Source organism: Lactuca saligna, chromosome 2 (assembly GCF_052625555.1).
Source record: "Lactuca saligna cultivar CGN05327 chromosome 2, ASM5262555v1, whole genome shotgun sequence".
Taxonomy (NCBI): Eukaryota; Viridiplantae; Streptophyta; class Magnoliopsida; order Asterales; family Asteraceae; genus Lactuca; species Lactuca saligna.
Window position 1 is genome coordinate 153,050,694 of NC_136418.1, and position 27,528 is coordinate 153,078,221.

General features: G+C 32.4%; 4 protein-coding genes and 1 non-coding gene across 5 annotated transcripts; all 5 read right to left on the reverse strand.

Moving 5' to 3' along the window:
- Positions 1-2,476, reverse strand: LOC145032175 (cyclic dof factor 1-like). Its single transcript, XM_078980891.1, has 2 exons — positions 2,010-2,476; positions 1-1,543 (listed from the first exon to the last, which is right to left on the reverse strand). Exons 1-2 carry the CDS (start codon positions 2,220-2,222, stop codon positions 341-343), a joined length of 1,416 nt encoding a protein of 471 aa, XP_078837017.1. The 5' UTR covers positions 2,223-2,476; the 3' UTR covers positions 1-340.
- A 5,307-nt stretch (positions 2,477-7,783) lies between these two features.
- Positions 7,784-9,244, reverse strand: LOC145030262 (uncharacterized). Its single transcript, XM_078978658.1, has 2 exons — positions 8,456-9,244; positions 7,784-8,239 (listed from the first exon to the last, which is right to left on the reverse strand). The coding sequence occupies exons 1-2, from the start codon at positions 9,242-9,244 to the stop codon at positions 7,784-7,786; spliced, it is 1,245 nt and encodes a 414-aa protein (XP_078834784.1).
- A 5,454-nt stretch (positions 9,245-14,698) lies between these two features.
- On the reverse strand, positions 14,699-14,772 carry TRNAN-GUU (transfer RNA asparagine (anticodon GUU)). The gene has a single exon. It is a non-coding gene; the product is annotated as a tRNA-Asn (tRNA).
- Positions 14,773-15,386: 614 nt separating this feature from the next.
- On the reverse strand, positions 15,387-18,783 carry SS2 (starch synthase 2). Its single transcript, XM_078980892.1, has 8 exons — positions 18,076-18,783; positions 17,473-17,944; positions 17,336-17,400; positions 17,179-17,256; positions 16,991-17,101; positions 16,863-16,907; positions 16,624-16,797; positions 15,387-16,467 (listed from the first exon to the last, which is right to left on the reverse strand). Exons 1-8 carry the CDS (start codon positions 18,382-18,384, stop codon positions 15,511-15,513), a joined length of 2,211 nt encoding a protein of 736 aa, XP_078837018.1. The 5' UTR covers positions 18,385-18,783; the 3' UTR covers positions 15,387-15,510.
- A 4,482-nt stretch (positions 18,784-23,265) lies between these two features.
- On the reverse strand, positions 23,266-26,115 carry LOC145032177 (2-dehydro-3-deoxyphosphooctonate aldolase 1). The gene is made up of 13 exons (XM_078980893.1): positions 25,959-26,115; positions 25,779-25,837; positions 25,187-25,284; positions 25,001-25,097; positions 24,830-24,895; positions 24,666-24,725; positions 24,508-24,582; positions 24,347-24,431; positions 24,201-24,259; positions 23,968-24,111; positions 23,839-23,886; positions 23,708-23,755; positions 23,266-23,603 (listed from the first exon to the last, which is right to left on the reverse strand). Exons 2-13 carry the CDS (start codon positions 25,812-25,814, stop codon positions 23,547-23,549), a joined length of 873 nt encoding a protein of 290 aa, XP_078837019.1. The 5' UTR covers positions 25,815-25,837; positions 25,959-26,115; the 3' UTR covers positions 23,266-23,546.
- Positions 26,116-27,528: the final 1,413 nt, after the last annotated feature.

The window sequence follows — 27,528 nt, forward strand, 5'->3', positions numbered from 1 at the left end:
TCATTCCAAGGTCAAAATAAGATTAAAGATTAACGTTTGTGAATTTTGGTATTCTAAACTTATTTCACTGCACAGTGCACACCCTTCACTCTGTTCTACTACCTTCTTCACTATTTCACAGATAACATTATGTACACGAGACTCAAAAATACTTTAAACTTCAAAAAAACTTGCAGTCTTCTCTTCTATCTCTTTTCAACAATGGAAAACTACAAAGGATATGGAAAAATCATCTCACCTTTCTTTCTTTCCCATTTGCATGTCACTGAAAAGTGAAACCCCATCTCCATGCAACAAATAAACCTTTGAAACAATTCCCATTGCCAAAAAAACAAACAACTCACGAACTTTCTTGAAAATTAAGAGACCTTGATAAAGCTGCAGGATTCGCTTGTAACGCAGGCGATGTTGATGTTTCTTGAATCATTTTCTTTTCTTCATTTTTAGATTCAAACGCCTTGAAAATACCCCCTCGATTCACAGGAACAGATCCATCTTTTTTTATTCCCAATGTTGCCCATATTGAGCTTTTTGCAGCTTCATCAGGATCATCAATCCGCAATGTTTTCGGAATCCAAAGACTCTTTTCACTCTCGTTTTCTTTCATCACTTCTTCACTCTCCCCGCATTTTACATTCTCGTCCCTCGAATGTTTCCCGAGAGTCGGCGAAATCGGACCCGAAGGAGGGGCAGGATGGTAATTACCCGGAGGAGGAACCCAATACGGGCCGGGTATGGATACGGGTACGGGTACAGGACAACCCCAATACGGGCCGGCCGGGTAGAACGGCATCGGGAAGCCAGGTGGACAAAAAGCGGGACCCATTTGAGGAGTCCACGGATACGGGGCACCCCATGGGGGCGGGCCCCCGGGAAAACAAGGCACCTGTGGTGAGAATCCATGGCAACTTTGCATGTCATTAACTGAAGGTCTATTTGTGTTTTCATCATTGATTATTAACTCTTCAGGCTTACGAATCATTGTTTTGTCTGCAATTTTAAGAACAGAAGCCATTGATTCACAGAGAGGTGTGTCTGAACCAAATGTAAGAACAGTGCCATTGGGATTAATGACTGTGTGATTGAGCTCAATTGGAAGAGAAGAATCTGATACGGTGATCTGGCGGTATTGAGAGGCGGATGTTTTGTTCTTACGGCGTCCGGCGCCTACTGGAACGTTTCTCATAGTGCCGCCAGCTGTCCAGTATCTTTGACAGTTTTTGCAGAAGTGGCGAGGTTGGTTGACATTGTAGTTGTTGTAGTAGCAGAATTTGGTATCCATGCTGTTGCATCGAGGACAAGGGAGGATCTTGTCTGGTTTTTTTAGGGTTTTTTCTTGGTTGTTGTTGCTTGTGTCACTTTGATCTTCTTCTGATTTTGATGCTTTTGGGGTAGCACTAGCAGTAGCAGATTCGTTTTCAGGTGAAGGTGTTTTGGTGGAATCGGTTATCATTGAAGTTGCATTTGGATCTGTAATTTCTGAAGAGATTGTAGAATGAGCTATGTTCTCGTCTTTATCAGCGGACTTGTCGTTTGATTGATCCTGAATTCACCATGAGTTTCGGTTAGAAATTGTAATCCATGAACAAATAAACAAAGATCGGTAAGCAAGCGTTGAAAGTAACCAAATTCATGAGCATAAGTAAATTGGTTTCAATGGAGAAAAGAGCGATTTGTATAATTATATCTACCCGACCTGAATTTAAGTAAGAATAGTTTAAATTTATTTGAACGAGGAAGAAAGTTAGAAAATCATGGTTGATTGAAATAAATTGCTCATATACAATTCCAAAAATCGGCTTATGTTCAATCACATACAAAACCCCAATGAAAATTAATAAGGATAAACCCTAATCGTCAGAATAAGATCCACTATAAAGCCCTAATTAATGAAACAAAAAGAATCAGACGATTGGGGAAATCAAACATTTCTAGGGTTTTACTAACCAAACAATCAAAATCATCATATGATTGTGGGAGATAAGATCCATCAGTAATAAACCGTTTACCTTATTATTATCATCTGATTCACGTTCTTCCCCAACTTCAGACGATGAACTAGAAGAAGACGACCGATCTTCACTCTTAACAGAAGCAGCATCTCCACCTGCACCTCCACCTCCGGCGGCATCGCTCGATACAGCCTCTTGACTAAAAACTCCGTCAGGCAGCTGAATCGTCTTACCAAACAACTTAATAGCAGGATCTTTTCCCTCCGACATTTCAGGCAGAAAAATAGAATTCAGCGATGGGTTTTGGTTGGATAAAAGGAACAGATCTATTGTCTCTGACAAACAAAGGGTGCGGATCTTTTGGGTGTGTGTGATTTCGTCGTCGTCGTCGTCGTCGAGCAGGCTTTTGATCGTACAGCCACGTTAGCAAAGCAAGAAGCAAGGAGAGCCACAAGTTGTGTATGTGGCTCTTGAGATCTTCTCTCTCTTAAACTTTCTCTCTCATCGCTCTTTTTGATTCTCAGTTTTTGCAAACTTTGCTGACTCATCATTTTTCTTATTTCTTTATATATTCTTCTTCCCATCCTCTAATACTAAATTTTCATTTTACTACCCTCCCTTTTTCCTATCCTTTTTTCAAACTATTCTATTTGACTTTTTTTGTTATAGACTAAATTTTCTACAGAGTTTATACTTTCTTTTGGATTGTTTTATAATTTTTATGTTTTGTTCATAGTTGTATATATGTTCATGCAAATTGTAGTGTTTATATAAAACAATTAAGGACTATTAAAATATGTATAATAATCCATATAGTTACAGTTTGACATATATATGTTATACGTAACGTGTATCCGTCTATTTTTTTAGGATCTTTCTCAAATAAATAATAATAATAATGTATAAAAAAACTATTATAACTTAGTTTTTTTCGGTTTAACCACAATAAAAAATAAAATAAAATAACTCCATTTTAACCATTGAAAGTTTGTTTGTATTTTCAGAAAAACTATTATATAAAACTTTGAATTCTATAAAAATCGTAAGAGTTTAAAAATTATTTGGTTTAACCACCTAAAGAAAATTATTATTTCTATTTAACCATCGAAAGTTTGAGTTTAAAAAAAAATAATAACAATAAATATTTTAAAAAAAACATCTTTCACCTAACAAATATTTTTCCATTTGTTATTTGCAACTTAATGGAAAAAATGTAGATTGTTTTAATATATATATATATATATATATATATATATATATATATATATATATATATATATATATATATATATATATATATATACACAAAGGTTCAATGGTTAAGTTAGAAAGAAGTTCTTTTAGTGATTAAACCCAAAAAAAATTCAAATTATAATGAATTTTATAGAATTTGGGCGAATAACTATAGTGAGTCTCTCTACTATTTTTAATAACAATGATTAGAGTGTTTTTTGATTAATTTCTATAATCACAATAAAACTTGATAACTAATTGATTTGAAGTTTTCTTATAATTTAATCCCTAGAAATTTTTTGAATATAATCGATTATATAATTATTCTTCATATTTTCTCATAATGAAACAAATCATGCAAATGGTTGAATGTGTTCATTAAACATGATTAATGTACTCATGCTTTGAATTTCCTTGAAAATATTGACATAAGATTGTGTCATTAAAAATCTAATTTGCTGATATTTGATTTTATCTCTTAAAATTTCAATTATACATTTTCATAACACACACACACACAAAAAAAATTAATGGGTTAAAGTTGTCGCTACACTAAAATTAAGGGGTTAAAACTGTATATATCCCTCATCTTTCCATCCTGTTGCACCACCCACCCAACTCCGCTTTTCAATAAAGTAGTATCACTTTTTATCTTCTTACAAAAATAAACTATTTGTTTATAACCTCCCCTTTTCTTTTGCCTTTTTCTAAGTACTCCCACCTTTTTCAAAAAATTTCACTTTTGTTTGGTTTAAACTTGTGGATGAAAATTCAAGCTTGCTTCACTTTGAAGCTTCTTTCTTCCATTTGTTTGCCACTGACACCCCATATACGTGTTGAAGTGGATTAATGCGACTGGTATATTATTAGATTAGAGTGTCATATTTGTCACGGTATAACTAGTCATGCTTATTAAAATTTTGTTATTTGAGGGTATGGATTATCAGGTTTTTCATGTTATTTTTTTAAAAACATTAATTAAAAAAAAAATAAACAATTTAAACAAATTAGTTTTATAAAAACTAAAATTTCATTGAATTATAAAAGAAATTACAACACACCTGAAATACAACATATAATTTAAAATTACAAAACCTAGATATTTAAATTACCAAACTTATCTCTATATACTAATAAAAAAGTAATTCTTTTGCTATGTGTGATCATATTAGACCTTTTAATTAATGTGTTGACACTTGTCAATCTATTAGTTCTTTATTTTAAATTTATTAGACATCATCATTAATATGATGCTATTTGTTAATGTATTTATTCTCTATTTTAAATTTAAATTTTAAATTTTAAATTGTAAATTTATATTATTGTTTTCATTAATTCACAAATAAAAAATGTCATATCTCCTAGATCCACAAATGTTGTTTTTAAAAGAATAGGTTTTGTCATCCAAAAAAAGCTAGCGGCGCAGCTTGTTGCTCGTTTGCCTTCAATCGATATGTATTGAATTCAATTATAAAGAACATAAAAAAAAGTTAGTAGTTGATAATTTGATGGTTGCTTCTTGTTTTTTTAATCCTTTAATGGAATTGGTTTTAAAAAAAAATGTCTAATATATATTAAAAATTAATTTTACATATTTATTTAAATCAACGATTATAATTTCATATAACTAATAAAAACATCTCTTAATTAATAATTTATTTAAAATAATTGATTAATAATTTTGATTTTTTACTATAAAATTTTAATTAATTTTATAACCATGGTTCCCACGGGTTATAAACTAGTATATTATATTTTTTTGCAATCTCTTCTTTGACCTTTATCGTCAATTTTTTTTCATGTTGTTAGTTTTTTTGTTAGGATCGTCATGGCACGGTTTTTTTTCCTTCTCTTTTGCGACACTCAAGTATTGTTCCACATCGACTTCAAGTTGTCAATTTTTCTTGTTATAATTTTATTTGCTCGATGTCACTCGAACCACTTACCGTTCATTTACCCTTTCGCTTAGCTTGGTATCTTCCCATGAGACGAGTGTCTCTTGGAACCTCAATAGACTCATGTTAATTAAGATCAATCCTGACATCTGCATCCAACGCTTGATTATGATTGGTTTCGGAAAGCTTTGGTTCTTTTAGAAGAACCAACTGAGAACGTTTTTGAACTTTCGATATCTTGCCATTTTTTCGAATTCTTCACAACATTCCAAACATGAAATTTTTTGAAATGCATCCCATTTTTACTCCGGTAAAGTGCAAGAGTTTTTGCAAGATCGTTTCATCGTTTGCACCCTTTGTCATAATCGCTTCACAGTCCAAAATAAACGCATTAAACTCCATGACAACTTTGTTGACGCTCCTCCACTTCGAGTAAATTTGATCTTTCTTTCGGTAGTCTCTAAGCTTCATTTCCACGACAAAACGCCTATTAACTTTCCAAAAAAAAATGGCTCATCTTTGTTTTTTCCGATCATTGGATCTTTTGAAAACATCAATCCACGCACGACGCAACACTGTTTCTTCCTCCGATGTTCATTGCTTGGAAGCTCTCTTTCCTTTTTTTCTTGCATTCCGATCGATAGCAAATCTTTTCCAGCCCATAAATCCATTTCGAGTACGACTTCGGGTTGTGAGTGAGTTTTGTATCGTGCTTAGGTTTAAGTTTGGGATTGGAATTGAAATTGTGAGTCAGGAAAATCATCAAATGGGATTAACTCATTTTTCAATTGAGATTGGAATGATATTTGGGGCTGGTGGTAGGGTTGAGATTGAGTTTGGAATTGTTGTTAAGATTAGAATTGTGGATAAGATTTGAATTGTGGTTGAGTTTGAATAGGTTATGGGTAGTATGCATCGGGATAGTGGTAATTAGGAGGTGCATAAATTGGTTGATCACTTTGACTTTGGATTGATGAACGATGAGATCAGGTTTGTGTTTTGGGTATTTTTTTATTTTGGAGTTCTTGGATTGGAAGAGGAAGCCATTGAGTGAAAAATGAAATGTGGTAGTGTGGTAGAAAATATGATAGTGAATTATATTTATATAGGTTGAAAAATAGGTTAAAATTTTGATTTTTTTAAAATAAAATGGTAACAAAATATGTATAAAATGGATATATTTTGAAAATTGGAATGAACTCTCTTTCTCCCTCACCGGCTAGCATTTACCGAGTTTGACCACCGAACTCGGCATACCGAATTAATGACCCGGTGTTCACCGAATCCACATCAGCAATTATCAAGCTTCACCGAGACCATTCTACTAAGCCTTAGAGCTATGAAATGGGATTTCGCACAATAGTTGTATTTTTACAATAAGGTTTTTCAATTAGAATGAGATATGAGGAATAAGTCTATAATTATATCATGTCGATAGACTTTATGGGTGGGTTCAAAGTAGGAATATGGATTAAAGTAGGGACTTTTAGAAGGATGGAATGGGGGCATATTTGGAAGAAGGAAAAAAAAAAAAAAAGTTGGAGTTATGTAAAGCAAAACTAAGGGCAGTGGATCTTTATGCGGATTCCAAATCTATAATTCAAGTAGCAGGTTGCCACGCACTATCCCGACCCACCATTGCCTTTTTTGTTTGCCCTTAAACTGCCCTTTTAATAGATTCCAGGCCCCCAGGCCCCCACACGATTTATTAATGCGGTAAATTTCGTAAAAAGTTTATAAGGCTATAAGACATGTCTCTTTTTCAACCTTTCACAACGTCACAGCGGCACCATGTTATTCTCTTCATTAACTTCTTACAACAAATATTTTTCCAATGAAATACTCATCTTAAATACTCATCTTTCGAACATTTCAAAAAAAAAAATAATCATCCATTTTTAGAAAGAGAAAGAGAGTCCACTTTGTACGATGTTTCACCGCCAAACTCTTGCTTTCTCAGGACCGTGCAAAAGGGTGTGTTCAGTGACGGAGTTTAAGCATATAGTTTGGGGGCTGAAAGTAAAAGAAACTAGAATTAACGGCTTTACACATAAAAAACCAATTTTTTCAGCCTTTTAAATTAACGAGGTGTCCCCTCTTGTAAGCTTGAGGGCCGGAGGTTTCACGGCGGGACGGGCTGCATTAAAAGCTGTTACATGCAATGTTACCAAACATGAGAAACCGTGCATGGAAAATCAACACGCGCTCATACCATTTGTATTTGATACGTTTGGTTTCTTTACGCCGGATGCGGTGGAGCTTCTTAGTAGACTACAACGGATCATGCATAGCAATATTATATCCCCTAGATCTATGGATGTAGTCTTCAAAAGAATTGGTTTTACCATACAAAAAGGTTTAACGGCGCAACTTGTTGCCCGTTTGCTTTCTCATTCGTTGTATGATGATAAAAATTTGACGATTAGATTATTGATTTAATAATAATAATAATAATAATAATAATAATAATAATAATAATAATAATAATAATAACCCTACAAAACAAGCAATTTTCTTTAAAAAAAACACCAAAATACCTAAAATAATCGTTTTTAAACATTAAAAAAAACAAAAAAAAAAAAAAAACAAAAACAATTTTGTCAGCAATTAAACACCAAAAATACCTAGAATAAGAATTGCAACTCAGCCAAACGACCTTTAAGGTCTTTAAATTTACCAATTACTGTCTTCGAATCAATGTTTTCAGCAATTTCCCTTTTCTATGTAAACCACCAAATTGTTTGCGAGAAAGTCATTTGAGATCTTATTGGGAAGACGGTTCTTGAATATTTTCATTGCAAAAAATCCTCTCTTTGTTGTTGCGGTAGAAGTTGGAAGTGTAAAGATTAACTGAACCACTCTATCAAGCAAATAATACGTCTCACGTTTCTGAGTTTCCACAAGACCCTTGCATAGGTAAGCAATAATTGATACACCACTTAGCCTGGGATTCTTTGTTATATCGATATTAAAAATCTCCAACTGATATCGTAATTGAATTCTCTCTTGCTCCGTAAAATCTTCAGGATAATACTTCTTAACAAAAATACAAATCTGATCAATATTAATCACTTTAGGGTGTTCTTCTGGAACTAAAGTAGAACTAAAACCTAACAACTTCATTACTTGATCATTGAATCTACTATTCAACTCATGTAACTGCTTGTCCAATATGGATGTAAACAAATCTACTTGATAAAAACGTTCAAAAGTAACATGATTATCTGTTTTTCAAGGCCGGTGTCGAGTAGAAGTATATGGAACATTCATATCTGGCATATTTACTTGACGTTTCTCACAAAAAAAAAATTGTACCTGTGCAAGTAAAGAATCTCATCTATTGTTTCTGAAATCATTTAGACCCTACTTTGTTACTGAAACTAGCTCCATGGCATTAAGAATATCTTGGGATTTCTTTTGTAGAGCTTGAGAAAGTATATCACTTTTTTTCATTAGTTCTTTCATCAAGTGAAGAATAAACATAAACTCAAATGATTTCAGGTAACAATAAGTTGCATCAGCATCTCCGCGGTGAGAATAAGTAATATATACGTCTTCAATTATTCCTTGGAGCACAACACAAGTACAATCAAACATGTTAAGAAAACTACAAATGGAACGAAAATGAGAACCCCAACGTGTATCACCAGCTCTTCTTAATGTCCCAACTTGACCCAATCCTTTTCCAGATTCAATTTCACCAAGTTCCAATAAATGTTCAATCTCAGTTGGCTTTGCCTTTTGCAACTCATCATGACGCTTACTAGAAGCACAAACCACATTAATTGTAAAAATTAAGTTTGAAAAAAATTGGTGTACACGAATAATTTCTCTTGAAGTAGCCACTAGTGCTAGTTGTAATCTATGAGCAAAGTAGTGAACATAATATACATAAGGACAATCTTTAAGAACAAGTGTATGTAATATGTTCCATTCCCCTCTCATATTACTTGCATCATCATACCCTTGTCCACGAATTTTACTAACATCAAACTGATAGTGTAATAGTTGTCTCCACATATTTGTTTTCAAGGTTAATGATAAGGTATCCCTAACATTAACCAAATCCAAGAACCTTTCCCTTATGATCCCTTCTACATCAACAAATCTCAAAACTATGGCCATTTGCTCTTGTTTAGACTCATCCCATGACTCATCAACCATGACACAAAGTATGAATCTCCCACTTCACTACGAATATGCTTTCGAACTTTATTTGCAATAATACTAAGAATTTCTTTTTGAATTTCTCCAGAAGTATACTTTGAATTATAAGGAGCTTTCTCTAATATAACATTTGCAACCTCATCCTTCTAAGATGCTAGAAGTTTTAATAGTTGGAGAAAATTACCACGATTGTTGGAATTAGAACTTTCATCATTTCCTTGTAAAGCACAAGCTTGGAATGTCAACCAACGAACTGTGTTAATCGAAGCTTTTAATCGTAAACGATTCTTCAATATTTGTGTTTCATTTTGCTTCACTATGATATTTTCAATGCGTGCTTCTTGGTTCATGAAGTTTTCAGCGAATGCAACTGGATTTTTATTTTGTGAACAACCAATGTGCTTCAAGAATGTACAATTTTTCCCTTCATTAACTTTTTTCCAATCGTCAAATCCTTTAATAGTAAATGCATCGTAACCATGACACACACTTGGTTTATCGTTAAATATATAACAAATAAAAAAATGAGATGAGTGTGTTGTTGGAGAATATTCTAACCAATTAGGAAAAATGAAAAACCAAGAATATTGGAATCTACGAGGATGTTTCTTTGAACCTTTAGCATGATACTCTTTAAGATGTATTTGTAAAGGTCCTAAAGTCATATAAGTTCATCTTACTTCTTCTCTTAGATTAACCAGATAATTCCATATTTGTTTTCGTTTAGCAGGATCTCTTTCTAGTTGCTTAAGATCCACATCATTAGAATTTTATTGTGTAGCTTCAGAAATGTCATTCTCTTGTTGATTTCCATGTTCTTACGGTTGTGGCTCACTTGTTGAAGCTTTTTGACGTTTACTCTCTTGCTTTTCATTAAGTGTTTCTTCATCATCACCCATTCTTTAGAATGAATGGTTTTCATCTTTCCTATGATTGTATCTATAAAAAGTCAAAATAGATGAACAATTCATTCAAAATCTGCCAACTAACTTAAATTTCTAAAAAAAACATTTAATAATTTGTTCACACTTCACACTAATGTCTAATTACGTGATTCCTAAATTCCAACAAGAAAATGGAGGACCAGTTCATAACAATCTCAACTCATTCTAAACAAACAACAAGCAATTTGGAGGAACAATGTGTGAAATCATCAGACATCAATCACAGTTCACACTAACTATGTGAAATTCCAACAACAAGAAATTAAGCAAATGGAGAGAGACTCAAAGAGAGAATTTAGAAATTATAAATACTATAACACATAATTAGAATTTAGAAAAGGGGGAAGACAAAAACGGAGGCAAGAAAGTGGGAATTTGTCACACCCCAAAATCAAGAACCGCGGAAACGTTCTGGGGCGGAGGACGTCATGTAAAGTATCACAACAGTGCAAAGTAGTAAACAAGCAACAACATCATCCATTGCATTAATAGTATAATTTTAATACATGTGTGTTCTTTCATAGAATAAAACACCCTAATAAATAATCAAAACAAAAGAAGAGATTTCATGGATGAAATCATGTGTATTCACTAGATATGGAAGGATATCAAGTTGAAAATGGAAAGTTTACTTACTAGATTGAAGTTTAGAAGCAAAACTCTCAAGATCCTAGAGAGATAATCCGTTTTCTTGGACTTGGAATGGTATAAATGAAGTAAAAATGACTAAGTGTCATATATATAGTTGGGGTTTACGGCCGTAAACTCCAAGGTCTTGGCCGTAAACTCCTCTTTTGAGGGCTTAAGGTATGTTTGACAGTTTCTAAGTTCAACTGACACACTTATTCACTAAATCCTTTGATGTATAATAGCTCAGAATGCTCAAATGGACTCTAAACTGTGCTAAAAGTTAGCAGGAGTAAGTTTGACTTTCAATGAAGTGCTTGACTGTAGGGTTTATACAAATCAAAATTTTGGGTTGTCACATCATCCCCCAGTTAGAGAGAATTTCGTCCCGAAATTAGAGTTTAGGCAAGGAAGTAGGTACGAATAATCGAGTAAATAGATGAGGATACTTACAAGAAAATAACATATAATCTCATTTCAAGAAAATCACACACTCTATAAGTTCAACACCTCATGCATTTCAAACCCCCACACTCTTTCACCTTCATTATATATGTAGCTATATTTGTAGATTTTTCTTACAAAAATTCGTCATTTGGTTGAAGATATTATGATTCAAAAGTTTTCATATAGTTAAAACATTCACGATCCAAATATGATGATTTGAAGAAATGAGTTATGTCACATCGATGGTAATTGTAATATGATTTTTTTTGTTCTTTCAACCAAAACAAATGAAGCTTTTCTATTATTTCTTTATATTCAATTTCTCATTTGCATTTATATGTGATTTGTATGTATTACTCAATCTTGAATGTGACTCTCCAAACATCAATGTTTTGCTTGGAATATCTTTATAATTCTTCTTTTCAAGAAAAACATTGTTGTTGCAGGTTAGTGAAGAATTGTCACCAAGTTTCTATGGTTGAATGGTGTTCAATAAAGAAAGAAGATTCAGAAAACGGATATAGGTTTTTTTTGTTTGAGCAAAGTAGATGAATGGTAGTTTTTTCTTTTGATTTAAATGTATATTTATGTAACATTTTTATTTATATATTCAACCACTTAATGTTATTATTTATTTGATTGTAGTTTTTCTATTTTGATTATGTTTATTTTCTATTATTTTGTTGTTGGGTTATCCTACACAACATATTTACAAGACAATATTTAAAAGATAACATAATTTTTAACATTTGATATGTAATTATGATGACTTATCATGATATGTTCTTCATATGAAAGTAATTTATCCATACTACTACGACAAAAATTACATATGACATTTACGAAAATATATATTATATGTGATTTGTTTAACATATATATGCACCTATCTATGTTATAAATTTATAATTAAATATCTTTATGTTTAATAATTGAAGGGATTAAAATGATGCATCAAAACCAATTATTTAGACGATTATAATAATAATAATAATAATAATAATAATAATAATAATAATAATAATAAATGCATATTTCCAAGTACTGTATTCATTTGAAACTTACACTACAACTCAAAAGTTTTATAATTTATGTATATTTATTAGTTACAACTCAAGAGTTTTTAACATATGATTAATATTAATAATCACTAATAATTTTTTATTTTCCGGTTGTAAAGTTTTGCTCATTAAAAACATTAATGTATTTGAAGAGATTTGTGATTTAAATATGAAAAGTTTATATAAATGTTATAATAAATGTTTTAGTGTTTTTATGTTATTAAAAGTTGTAGTGTTTTGTTTTTCATATTTTTTATTATTCATTGTGTGTGTGTGTGTGTGTGTGTATATATATATATATATATATATATATATATATATATATATATATATATTAATACAAATGTTATAATAGATGTTTTGTATTTTTATGTTACTAAAAGTTGTAGTTCATATTTTTGTTCATACATTTTGTTACCCATTATATATAGATTATCATACATTTGATATATAATTTACACAATTTTAAACGGTTTATAAAATTATCAAATAATTGTATATATCACAATGACTTAAAAATTAAAACTATAATCATCATATTATACGATATTATAAAGGAAACATTTTTTCTTTCACCACATTTAAAACTCCCAACTTTTCATATTTTCATACAATATACTTAACTTATTAACTTAAATATGCTTTTAGTTGTAAACATTATTATAAATGGAAGAATTTGTGACTTATTAATATGATATACTTAATTTGTTAACTTCAATATATAGTTAAATAAATAACCTATATTAATATATCAAATAAGCTTAAAAATTTAGTGTAAAATTTAAAACCTAAAGTAAAATATCAAATAATGTTTTAAAACAATTCAATATATATTTTTTAACATAGTTAAAAGGAAAACATTAAATATGGTAATAATAAAAGAACCTAAATTGGTTAATCGAATTAACTAAAAGGTGTCTGAAAACTATATTCTAACAATATATTGTTAACCTGCACCGCGCAACGCGCGGAAATTCGTCTAGTATATATATATATATATATATATATATATATATATATATATATATATATATATATATAGAGAGAGAGAGAGAGAGAGAGAGAAAGAGAGAAAAGAGATTGAAAATATAACATATGTATGAGTTTTAATTAATTATCTTTTTGAAACGATACAATTACAAAACAAAAAATATATATTTAAAATATTTAATTATATATTTTCGACATCAACCTATATGACATATGATCAATATATTAACGATTAAACCATAATATACAATAACTGTATTACAATAATAAAAAAACAAAAAAAAAATATAAAAACGAATTAGTATAACAAACTTATAAATTAAAAGTTCTAATATAATAGCATATTTTCAAAAGTGGTTATAAGACTCCAACCCAACACAAAAACATTAAGTTTGTTTTTTTTTCTGAAATTTGTATATGATTTGTATGCATGTCTTCCCAAAAGATTGGTCTTTTATAGTAAAGTTTTTATTAAATGTTAATTAAATATAATATAAGTTATAAAACTTTTGAGTGTTAAATCATAATTAAGAAAACTCTTGAGTTGCATTAGTTAAAAAATGAGGTTTCAAATGAATGTGATTTAAGGAAGTTAAAGATGGTTTCTAATGCATGAAATTACAGAAAAAAAATACTAGCTATATATATATATATATATATATATATATATATATATTAGTTTATAACCCGTGAGCACCACGAAATAGAAATGTAAAAATAATTTTAATTAAATTATAAGGTAATTATTGAGCAATGATAAAAAAAAATTAATAATTTAATAAATTAGGCAATAAATATTACAAATAAATTTTTTGTTGACGTATTTGATATGTGTAAAATGGAGGAGTAAATTAATGGAAATTTAATTAATGAGGAAAAACCTTAGAATGACAAGTGACAAATAATTAATGTGAAACTCTAATTGATTGATACGTGGCAAATGTGCTACTCTTTTATTATATATATATATATATATATATATATATATATATATATATATATATATATATATATATATATATATATATATATATATTATTTTTATCTTGATCCATCTAATATACTCCCTTGTTTCAAGGTAATGCATATATGTTTTAATTTTTGTTTAATAAAAATAATGATTAGTGATTTACAATTTTAGCCAAAAGAGTACAAAAACTATAATAAATTAGAAAGAATATATAATAATTATCATATTGAAAGAAAAACTCAAAACAGATAAAGTGAAAATAATTAAATGAATAACAAAAAACAAAAACTATAATATATTAGAAAGAATGTATATATAATAAGTACGATATTGAAAGCAAAACTTAAAGCAGATAAAGTAGAAAATTAAAAATATATATATATAATAACAACAAGAAAAAAAAAGGAAAAATCGCTAGAAGGAGGGGTCGAACCTCCGACCTTGTGGTTAACAGCCACACGCTCTAACCAACTGAGCTATTCCAGCTACTTATCTTGTTCTTCTTTAGATATCTAAATATTATAAATTGTTTAAGTAATTATTATTATTGTTATTAGTATTTTTTTGGAACAACTTTAATCCACTTTAACCTATTCCTAATAGCATCTATATCTCATACAGAACTTGATTAAACCCATATACCGTTTAAAGTCAAAATCTTGATTTTAATATATTAACATTGTTTAGATGTTAAGATCTTAAAAGAGAAAAAACAATTATTCTAAAGCAAATTTTGTACTAGGATTAAAATAATCTCAAGCCGTATGGTAAATTTTTGTGTTAATTGATATCACTTTTTTGGTCTTTATTCTATAATTATACTTTTAGTCTTCTAAACCTAGGAAAATTTTCATTTTTGCTAAACATATTCCCATACATTCAACTTGAAATTAAGCTTCAAAATTTCATTCATTAAACTTGAAATCGATCACAACTTCATCCGTTAATCTCAAATTAGTCGGAACACCGTGACAATCAAGTTAATCACTTTGTTGTGATCATCTACATTTAAGTGCACATAGTCCTAAAAATATTGTTTCCTTTTCTTCTTAAGTTGTACTCTTGCTAATTGTTGTGGTTTACATCTATAAATATTCCAATTACAGTCTAAAAAGTTAAAATTTATTCCATCATCGATGTCTTAATCAAGTTAAAATGTATAACCATATAAACAAGACCTTACTAGCAAATGTACAACAACTAAACTCAAACTCTAACCCTTTTTCACCATTGATACTTGGCCTTAACAAGAACCTCCTCATATCGACACGCAGCATTCCCCCAACTCAAATCCTGCATCATCCCTCTCCTCTGAATCCCATTCCAACTCTCCTTATACTCCCTATAAGTCAACAAACAATTCCAAACCGCCTCAATCAACAACCCAGTCTCCGCCCGGTCAAACACCCACCCTAACCCGGTCTCCCTATACGGGTCAAACTGTTGCACCGTATCCTTCAACCCACCCACTCCATGCACCACCGGCACCGTCCCATAACTCATCGCGTACAACTGGTTCAACCCACACGGCTCGAACCGCGATGGCATTAGTAAAACATCCGCACCCGCAGTTATCCTATGAGCCATCTTGACTGAAAACCCGACCCAACCCCTGACCCGGTCACGATACCGGGCCTCCATTTCCCTTAGCATGTTTTCAAGCTCGGGTCGACCCGTACCCAACATCACCACTTGTACATCTTGGTCAACCATCCATGGGATCGCGTCTACTATCAAGTCAACGCCCTTTTGGTTGTCTAGTCTCCCGATGAACGCGATGACCGGGACGTCTGCCCGAACGGGCAGCCCGAGTTCGGTTTGGAGTGCGGCTTTGCATTGCGGCTTGTGGGTGTGGAGTGTTGTTAAGGAGTAGTTGGTGTAGTTATCGGAAGTTAGATGGATGTCGGATTCAGGATTCCATTCCTGTTTGTCGATTCCGTTGACGATTCCGGTTAGTTTCCAGTCGTTTTCGTTGATTATATTGTGGAGGCCGCGACCTCCTTCGGTGGTTTTTAGCTCCCATGTGTATCCGTGACTTACTGTGATGATTTGGTATGCGGTTTTTAAACCTGCTGCAAAGATGTTGAAGTGTTCACCACCGATTGGATCATACATTTTGAAAAGATTTAAGTAATTCGGTGGGAGATCGGTGTAGGAGAAATCATCTACAGGCCCACGTCCCTGAAAATTGATAAGAAACGTGTTTTGTTTCTCTTAGACATTTTATCGAACACCTCGAAGGTGTTAAGAAAGAAAGAGGATGTTCATTGTTGAACGAGTAGCATTGGAATCTGAATTGGGAATCAGGTGAAATGAAACTAATTACTAATTACTAACCTGATGAGCGATGTTATGAATGACAAGAACGGATCTTGCGTATTGCATTAATCCATGTTCATGATAATATGCTTTGAGGTAAACCGGTAACAGTGCAGTATGCCAATCGTTAGCAATGAATACCAAGTTTCCATCGCCGTAGCAGAGCCCACCACATGGAACATGCCAGGGAACCTGTAAGTGACATGATTGTCGATATTACATGAATTTAATGAGTATATATTATGCATAATTAATACCTCGATAGCTGCTTTGCAGAATAAAACCATGCGTCTAAGAATATCCTGCAACAAAAATGAGAATTGGAACACGTAATTGAGTGTCGCACTTGAGAGAATTCTGTAAAATTATCTTGTATAGCACTTACAGTGCGATTTCCACTATATATATTACTCCCCAAGTTCCTGAACATGTGACTTTCAATGAAAACAAAATCCACACCATCTATGTATGTTTGAAAGTAATGCACCTCCATATCCTGAAAATATACATATTATCATTACCAATTTGCAGCAAACGTATGGAGTGAAATACTGAAATACATGTTTACCTTACCTGTCCATTCACCGAATACCTCTTCCTAATTCCTGTATCTTGAAGATCAGCATAATTTCCATAGCGAGGTGCTACTACCTAAATGTTCATGAGAAAAGTTAACAGATGAACATAAATGGTGAATCTTATTATTGATTAGAGAAGAAAGAGAACTTACCATTACTCTATGCCCACGATAAGCCAGAGCCTTTGGTAAAGCTCCAGCAACGTCTCCAAGACCACCTATGAAAAACAGTTTTAACAAATTGTTTATGAGATTAAAAAATGAAAAAGGACATTGATTTGATGTATTACCTGTTTTAGACCAAGGAGCACATTCTGCAGCGACTAATATGATATTCATTACATTTGGACCTGCTAAAGGAGGGGATTTTGAATTGTCACCCATGGGAGCATCTGGCACATGTTCTTTTACATGGTGTAATGTTGATTCATTGGTATTTTCGAATTTTTTTAATGTGGGTGAGATATCAGAAACAAATGGTGGCAACTCTTTTGTATTTGTTGTCGCTTTCTCTGAATTTGTGTCATGAAGCTTGTTCCTGAAATCTTCATCTTGAAAGGATCTGATTCCGGATTTTGATGTATCTATTTCATAAATTTTGCTGGTAGATGGATTTTGAAGTGTGTAGATGTCATCAGAAATATTAGAATCCAGTTCCAGAAAGGATTTTTCCTCCTCGTCTTCAGATGAAATTTCTTCTTTCTCAGATTTTATTTTGGTAGTATTACTTATTGATGCAATTATTTCCCTTCGTTCAGCAATCTGCATTAACAAAGAAAGATAAGAGTTTTCAGTGGATAAGAGATTAGCAGCAGTTTCCAATTTGGTTGTGAATGATTACTACACTAGTAAGACACAAAAACAATTTTCAAATTTGCATCAAAAGGATATACCTGTTGAAGAAGGTCTCTCTGCTTGGCCAAAAGCTTTTTCGATTTCTCAATTACAACTTGAAGCGCCTCATCCGTATCACCGGTTGCATCCCCACCGGGACCATTTTCTCCGGTTGCTTTGACCCTACATATTCCTCGACCACCGACAATTTTAGTATTATTACATAGAAATGCCGTATCAAGAAGTGGTTTTCTTGGTCGATAATATGAGAACAAAGGGATCTTCGGTCGACGATGATAATCTAAACGACCAGCGCTATCAATCGCTGTGTGATCGGTCACAAATGCCAAAGAACTCATACTTGCCATCAAGATGTTTGAGGAAATGCGTCAAAGACTTTTCTAAAGTAGAAGATGAAGAACACAAACAAAACTTCAGGGATGTTGGAAAGTTGAAGAAGCAGTTAAACCAAATTGATTACTTGAATTCGACGAGGAAGAAGAAAGGGGCAAACCGTCTCCCATTGAAACGAGTCAAGTGATCCCGCTAAATGGCAATTCGAAAATCAAAGAACGAAGTTATGAGCTAAGAGTGTTTGTGAGGTTGAGGTTAGGTGTAAGAATATGGAACTGAAATCGAAAACCAGTGCTTCTTGATCTGATTAAATGTGTGGTGGCGAGCTTTCCGTTGGGCTGGGATTTGGGAAGATTAAAGAAGAAAAGGGGTCACTGGCCAGGGGTTCGCTTGGCTCCATTTTCAATGGCTTTATTTATGACTTTATGTGTTAATCATACCCCTCTAAAAGGTCTCTATCCTAGTTTGTTTGTCAAATGAATGCACAAAGGATTATTAAAATTGTTGTTAATTAATTCGTTTTCATTTATTTAAAAACAAAAATCATATTTTAATAAAAAAGGTATAAATAAATATAATTATGTAGAACCTTATTTATATACATTTTTTTTAAACGGCAAATAATATAAATATCTTCTATGTCTGAGATTGAACCCATAACCTCCTAGTTAGTTGTTAAATTAAAGACCTCCTTGTTAGTTACCCTAACTTGTCCTTATTCATATACCTAAAATAGAAAAATAAATATAGTTGTAAAAATAAAATGAAAATATTGAAAATATTATATAATTGTGATTAAATTTATATTTTATAAGTAAAATTCATTGAATATTAAATAGAAACAATTCATTAGTAAAAAATAAATATTATTAAATTATAACTAAAAGATAACATAAAATATGATTAAAATAGAAGGGTTAGATGTACAAAATATGAAAGTATATTAACCATTAAAAAAAAGTTTTGTAGTCCAATGATATTAAGTGTTAAATAAAAATAAATCTATAGTAACAAGCTATAGAAAAAAAATGCTCCAATACAAGTTTTTTTTTTGAACTTAATGGAATAATGAGTCAAACAACTCTAAGTGATAACATAGGTTTAAGATGCTTTTAGTAAAAATAAAAATCCTTGCATTTTAAATAATGATTAAGAGATTTTTTTTAGGGTGCTGTTATTCCTACCCTTTGTTTTATCTTCATACCGGTGTAATTATTAGTTTTTAGGTGGTTGACTTTTTTTATTTACAGCTTTTTAAATTCAGAGTTATTAACCAATAAACATTATTGATACATAAAAGACGGTGCAATTTATAATTTCAGCTTTTTCCATTGAACACTAGATTTTATCTTTGAAAATATGTTCAACGTATAACCTGCAACCAACAATTACATAGTAAATTAAAGATCATTATTCCACTTAATCAAACAATAATACACAATACATGTATAAACAACAAGTAAAATAAGAATGATTAAGGAATATTATCAAACAATAAACAAATCTGATAAAATGTAATGACTTCCCGGAACAATTAACTTTAACCACCGTCGGCCAACACTAACGGTGCTTCAGTCGCCGGAGAAAGGGAACGATAAAAAAAAAATAGCTACCGAGAATAGAGGAAAGAGACATAGATAGACTGAGAAAGAGATATTCGCATAGCTCTCATCACTGGAAACCACCTGAAATATAAAACCTCGCCAAAAATTGTCGTCTGAAACGTGAAACATCGCCGGAAAGAGTTTGAAACGTCACCGAGATCACCTGAAGTCGGCAGAATTGTTGCCTCTCTCGCCGGAAAATCGCTTGAGGTCGGCGGAAATCTCTTGAAGCCACCGGAAAGTCGACGGATTCTCTTGAAGCCACCGAAAAGTCGTCAAAAATCTTTTGAAGCCACCAGAAATTGCTTGGTCCACTGCCATCACTGTGGGACAAAGAACGAGAGGAAGAGAAGCTCAAAGAAACTTGCCAGAAATCTCTTGAAGCCACCAGAAAGTCAACAGATTCTCCTGAAGCCACCGGAAGTCGACGGATTCGGATTTGTTCTTGTGGTGGCTAAATACATTTGTTAGGGTTCAAAAGACAGCAAGTTTTTATACCCTAAAATTTTATTTTTAAAAGTAATAATAATTAATAAAAAATACATAATTATAGCTTAATTATTAAAAGGGAGAATTTCATATATGCTCTTCTTAAACATCAAAATATCATATTTACCCAACTTAATTTCTAAATATCATATTTACCCTTTATAAAATTTCTAAATATCATATTTACCCTTCATAAAATTTCAAAATATCATATATGTCCTTTTTAAACATCATAATATCATATATACCCTTCTTAAATATCAAAATATCGTATATGCACTTTTAAAACATCAAAATATCAATGATAATATCTAAAATATTCTTCATCTACAACATAATCAACAAAAAAAAACTAAACAATCAAAATATACATTCCATAGATAAGGTTGAAGATGAATATTTTTGTTTGTTAAGAGGACGACATTCCAACAATTTAGAAGTTCACATTCCATTATCATAGACGTAAGGATAATATCGCTAAAAATTTTTAATTATTATAGTAATTTTAAGTTATAAAAAATGATTATAAAATATTAAAAACATTATAAAAAAAGATTTGGGCAAATATGATATTTTGAAGGTTTATGAAGGATAAATATGATATTAACAAATTAAGCAGGGAAAATATGATATTTTGAGGTTTAAGAAGGGCATATATGAAATTCTCCCTTATTAAGAAGTAATTATTAGGGGTATTAATAAGTAGGAAGGGGGTCGGGATAGTTATAGCCTTTTTTTTATCCTTTTATGAAATTTATCACTCGAAACTTACATGACAAGATAATAAACTATTGTTTTATCATGAGGAAATGACTCAAAGAGGTAACTATGTTTCAAAATCTTTTAAAAAACACCATTCAAGTTTGGTATGCTCAAAAAACACCATCCAAGTAAACTTTTTGTACAAAAAACACCAACAAACTATATGCTTTGTTCAAATATTACCCACCGGTAACTGGCTCTTACATGTTAAATGATGATTTGGCTTAACTATTATGACATGGTATAATAATTATTATAAATGATATATTCCTCCTTTAAAACTTGATTTAGAGTTTCTTCATGAACGAATAACTTCTTCTTCTCCTATGATTGCTCTTCTTCGTCTAAAGTGATGATCTCGAACTCAAGTCCAAAACCCTAATTCTTGACTTAAGACAAAATGGACTCCTTTACCCCTGCATTAATGGGCCTCTATCCCCCTAAGGCCCAAACTCATAAAAGCCCTAAAAGTCATCCAAGCCCAACTATAAGGCCTCTAAGGCCCAATATAGCCCAAGAACCCCCAACATGACCTTAAGCCTAAAAAATGACTTGCTACAATTAGGTGGGCCTGAGGCCTAACTTAAACAAGTCTATGCATACGCCTAACATATGTTGAAGCCTCTACAATTTGGATGTCAAACTAGTGCGCCCGGTGTACTCCTAGCGTAGTGCTAATCTTCTAAAGACCATAACTTATTCATTCTAAGTCCGATTTCATCATTCTTTATACCCACGGGAGCTAATTTAGGCATCAGATAACCATATTGAGGGTCTAAAGAATGACGAAATCAGACTTGGAATGAATAAGTTATGGCCTTAGGAAGATTGGTGGTTCTTGACCCTAGCTGAGTATGTTGGGGGTACGCTAGGAGTACGTCATGCACACTGGCTTGAAATCCGGATCGGAGAGGCTTCAGCATATGTTGGGTGTACGTATGGACTTGTTTAAGTTGGGCCTTAGGTCCACCTAATTGTTGCAGGTCATTTTTTGGGCTTAAGGCCATGTTAGGGGTTCTTGGGCCATACTGGGCCTTAGAGGCCTTATAGTTGGGCTTGTATGCCTTTTGGGGCTTTTTATGGATTTGAGTGTTATGGGGAGGGAGGGGTAAAGGAGCCATTTTTGCCTTAAGTCAAGAATTAGGGTTTTGGACTTGAGTTCGAGATCATCACTTTAGAAGAAGAAGAGCAATCATAGGAGAAGAAGAAGTCATTCGTCCATGAAGAAACCCTAAATTGAGTTTTAAAGGAGGAATATATCATTTATTGTTTTGTTAATAATTATTATGCCATGTCATTATAGTTAAGCCAAGTCATCATTTAACATGTAAGAGCCAGTTACCAGTCGGTAATATTTGAACAAAACATATAGTTTGTTGGTGTTTTTTGTACAAAAAGTTTACTTGGATGGTGTTTTTTGAACATACCAAACTTGGATGGTGTTTTTTGAACGATTTTGAAACATAGTTACCTCTTTGAGTCATTTCCTCTTGTTTGTTTTTCCTTTATTTATTTTTTACCGGTAATTGCCGGTTACACAAGGTTAAATTTGAACAAATAATGTTCGTTGGTATTTTTTGTACAAATTCTTTACTTTGATGGTGTTTTTTGGACACACCAAACTTGAATGTTATTTTTTGAACGATTTTGTAACATGATTACCCATATAAGTCATTATCCCTTTTATCATCAACACCCAATGGCACTCAAAACATCCACCGGAGGCCACGTGAGTTGAGACATAATTCAGCCACTCCACACGATGGGCAGTAAAAGCAAAGGGTGTTGGTATAAATCAGAAAGACCGAAGAGTCATTGATTTCGTTGTTACCAAAGTTGCCAAGCTGTTACTCATTGCAGGCCTCTGTTATTTCCACCTTATCTGATATTGCACTTATTTCATCCATTATCACGTGTTATATATATCTATCTCATTAGATTATAACCAAACTTAACCAATAATAATCCTCAAATCACATAAATACATGTTAATACTTTTAGTGTAACTGGAATGTATACGGGTGTCAACACACTCAAAAATGTGGTGGAGAGTACTCATTTGTATTAAGCAAATAAGTACTTTCATTTTTTTGTTCTCCAAGTTTTTTTTAACATTCCTACACAAATCAAGTGCGTTGCTTTCACTTTTGTAGCTAAAATAATGTAAGGAACAGTCATGCTTACAATACAGAGGCTCAAATTTTACACAACCCTTGGCACAAATACAGCAGAAATAACAGCATTATCATAAATCATAAATCTTCGAGCATGAGTGTGTTTATTATCAATTACACACGTGGCAAACCAGCCTCCACAACTTCTTACTCACGATATGGAGTAAGGTCAATATCATACTTGTGCTTCCCTTTGGTAACCCTCTTTTATCAAATATCAAAAAAAAAAAAAAAAAAAAAAAAAAGTCAAAATAAAACTCAAATAAACATAGTGATCTAAAACGAATCCAAATGTGGTTAAAACTTACAGCAATTGCCACAAGCTCTTCTAGAAGCTCCTCCAAATGTCGCAGAGGCTATTCACAAGACCAAAACACCAAATCAAGAAACATGATTAAATAAATAAAACAAAACTATTTTTTAACGTCGTGAAATTTACCCATTGTGTTGGACCATCAACCGGAGCATTAAGCGGGTCATCATGCACCTGATTTTACAAATATGCCCTTAGAAACCCGTAAACTACAGACCTCAAATGCTATTTAAAAACCGTATTCTTATTTCATACCTCCATAAAAAGCCCATCCACTCCCACAGCGACAGCTGTCCTTGCAACACAGGGTATTAGTTCCCGGAGACCTCCACTTGCAACACCACCACCTTCCAGCTTTTTCCCAGCAGGTTGTTGCAACGCATGTGTCACATCCGCTACCTGAAAGTATATAAAATTAACATTGTACTTTAGTACAAATATTATAATATCAAATTTATGTTGTATCAATGTTATTGTTATGCACTTACTACAGGACAATTAGCTTCTCGAAGCCACTCAAAGTTGCGTGGATCAACGATTAAATCATCTACAAAAGATTGTTAATTGTAAAGTCAAAAAAACTATAATAATAATAATTAAAAAAAAAAAAAAAAAAAGTAAGACTGAGACTTACTGTAACCAAACATGGTTCCTCTCTCACAAACCATAACATTTTGATTTCCAGCCAATCTGACTTTTTCTGATGAGTTGGTCATCACCTGAAAAGTCAACGCATCAGAAATTTATCATTGACCATTTGGTCAATGAAGTTGACTAAGCATGACACAAACTTACAGAGGAAGCACAAAACTGGCCTTTCTTAATATTTACAATTTTGCCAGTCTTAGCAGCTGCAACTAGGAGATCAGTCTACCAGACAAAAAAAAAAAAGATAAAATGTATTAGTTTATAGAAACAATTGAGATGGATTAATATTTAATAATTAATATTACCTGTCGACATAAAAATGCTGGAATTTGAATTATATCTGCAACCCTGGCAACGGCTTCACACTGATAAAATTCAATAATCAATATAGCTATATAAAGTTATGTATCTGCTTTTGACATTCTTAAAGTATGTTCTGAATTCTGATTGGTTGATTACATGTGATTACCTGGCTAGATTCATGTACATCAGTCACTATGGGCAAGTCATATGTGACTTTGACCTTTTCAAGGATCTGTAGCAACACAAATGAACACAGTTTAACAAGATTTTGACCTTATCTTATTAATATAATAACACAGTTTTTAAATTGTGAAATTAGTGGAATGGAGTACATTACCTTTAATCCCTCAGCTAATCCAGGCCCACGAAAAGACTTTGATGAGGTTCTGTTAGCTTTGTCAAAGCTTGACTTAAAAACTAATGGCAATCCAAGTCTGGAAAAAAAAATGATCTGTATTATATCTGTCAAACTCAAACGTAAATGCTTATATACAGATTACAGATAAAAGATTAAAGAACATACTTTGAAGTGATAGCCTTGATTTGTTTGGCCATATGTAAAATATGTTCTTCAGATTCAATCACATTGGGACCAGCTAACACAAAGAATGGTTGTGCTCCCTGTAATGGTTGTAGCAACGAGTCATTAACCCTAATGCTTGCTAAGAAACTTACGTCAAACACAGAGCAATGAACAAGGTGAGATAAATCCATTAAAGGCCATTATAAAAGACATTTACTATTAGTCCAAATGATTGTTCTTTCCTTCCCACTACTAAAGTGATTTGCATTTACTGATTTGGGTATCGAGGCTTCCCAGTTAGATCTCGTCTATGTTGCAGACCAGATTGAAGAACAATGTACAATAAATAGTTAAATACCACTCTCAATAATTAGGGGTAAACGCTGAATACAGTCAATTCAAATTGTCATCTCGAATTGTGCAACAAAAGGAATCAATTTATCATAAGTGACGGGTGACTCGTTCTCGCACAAAAAACTTCTACATGATACCGAGTAATTGTGAGTGAGAAAACGGAGGATATTGCATAATTTTGCATATTGCAACACACCAAGTGTATTATATTCGTGGAAAAGAAGAGGCGAATGCATACCTTAAGCTGATTGTATAACGCAGTTGATGAATCCATATCTTACTTGTGAACAACTAAATCTGTAGATTAAAAAGGAGACATCCTAAATTCTCTCGAATAGAAAATTGAAAGGAATAATGAAGTTAAATCTGAAGATATGAACAAGACCCGACGGCAATGCAGTTAGATCATAGATATTACCTTTACACGTTTCTGGATTGGAAGAACAGAGATTGCTCCGATGATCTCTGACTGGTCACTGGTGAAACTACGGAATACTGAGTACTACTTACTGTCGGCCGATTCGGGTCGAGTTGGATCTGATGTGTGTCCGCGGATCCATTAAGATAAAAAGAAATGTTTTAAAAATGATTGTTCTTTCCTTCCCTTTACTAAAGTGCTCTTGAAGAATAGGTGGTAGAACTTTTACACATAGTCTAACGAGTCGTGTATTTATATTTTTTAGATACATAGATATTGTTTTAAAAAAAAATAGATTTGACATTCATAAAGAGCTAGCGGCGCAAAATCATATGTGTTGGTTTGTATCTAATGTCATATGTTATGAGCTTCACCGACCACTTAGCCATTCTACCTGTTATTTTTTGTTTTCTCATGACATTCTTAATAGGATAGTTAGTTTTGACGTGTATAGTATGAGTTTCAAAACAATGTCTTAGTTTGGTAAAAGTTGTAACAAGTGCCAATATTATTTTTTCAAGGTGAGAGTACCTAGTTTTAGGATTCAAATGACTTTTAGTTAAATAATAAATAGGATGTTGATCTTCATCAAGATCCTTGGTTAGGATTGCACAAGCGACATTGGATGAAATTGAAAGATATAAGAGGAGTGGTTCCCTATCTAGTGGTTTCACCAACAGGGGTGTTGAACTTAAATATTTTTTGAGTTATTGGAAGGCGTCTTCGTGTCCTTCAGTCCATTCAAACTTTTTTTCTTTAAGATATTATAGAAAATGTTTGCACCTCTCTGAAGATCTTGAGATGAATCTATTCAAAGTTGCCACTCTTCCTGTCAATCTTTGGATATCCTTAATTGAAGTTGGATATTTTAGATTGACTATGGCTTTGATCTGCTCCAGACTTGCTTATATTCATCTCTTAGTGACCATGTAACCTAGGAACTTGCATGCCTTCATTCCAAAGTGGCACTTGGATGGGTTTAGCTTCATGTTGTATTCATCCAATATGTTGAAAGCTTCTTCAAGATCCCTAAGGTGATCTTCATTTTTTTGGATTTGACCACCATATCATCAATGTATACTTTCATGGTGTCCTCCATTTTATCTTTGAACATACGATTTACTAATCTTTGATATGATGCACCTGTATTTTTTAAACCAAAGGGCATATCGATATAACAATATATACATGTAGGGGTTATGAAAGCAATATCTTCTTGATCAGATGGTTACATTTGTATTTGGTGTAACTTGGTTGAGGCATCCATGAATTTCATTAATCCATGGCCTACTGTGGCATCTACCATAGAGTCGATGTGTGGCAAAGGGAAATGATCCTTAGGGTAAGCCTTATTAAGATCTGTATAGTCCACACATACCTTCCATTTGACATTCTTCTTTTGTACTACCACCACGTTGGCTAACCACCTTGGGAATTTGACTTCTTTAATCATTCATGTCTTAAGATTTTTTTCAACGTCCTCTTGTATGATTTGATTCATTTCAAGTATGAACTTCCTTCTCTTTTAATGTATAGGTCTGAAAGAAGAATCTATATGTGACAACTGTCA

Coding starts and splice junctions, on each gene's coding strand:
- LOC145032175 (XM_078980891.1), bottom strand. CDS start 2,222: ATGTCGGAGGGAAAAGATCCTGCTATTAAGTTGTTTGGTAAGACGATT. Junction 1,544..2,009: donor AATCAGATGATAATAATAAG/GTAAACGGTTTA, acceptor TGGTGAATTCAG/GATCAATCAAACGACAAGTC.
- LOC145030262 (XM_078978658.1), bottom strand. CDS start 9,244: ATGGTTGATGAGTCATGGGATGAGTCTAAACAAGAGCAAATGGCCATA. Junction 8,240..8,455: donor ATGCCATGGAGCTAGTTTCA/GTAACAAAGTAG, acceptor TTGGACAAGCAG/TTACATGAGTTGAATAGTAG.
- SS2 (XM_078980892.1), bottom strand. CDS start 18,384: ATGGCAAGTATGAGTTCTTTGGCATTTGTGACCGATCACACAGCGATT. Junction 17,102..17,178: donor GGTATTCGGTGAATGGACAG/GTAAGGTAAACA, acceptor GTATATTTTCAG/GATATGGAGGTGCATTACTT. Junction 16,908..16,990: donor TATATAGTGGAAATCGCACT/GTAAGTGCTATA, acceptor TTTTTGTTGCAG/GATATTCTTAGACGCATGGT.
- LOC145032177 (XM_078980893.1), bottom strand. CDS start 25,814: ATGGATTCATCAACTGCGTTATACAATCAGCTTAAG. Junction 24,726..24,829: donor ATGTACATGAATCTAGCCAG/GTAATCACATGT, acceptor GAATTTTATCAG/TGTGAAGCCGTTGCCAGGGT. Junction 24,260..24,346: donor AGGAACCATGTTTGGTTACA/GTAAGTCTCAGT, acceptor AATCTTTTGTAG/ATGATTTAATCGTTGATCCA.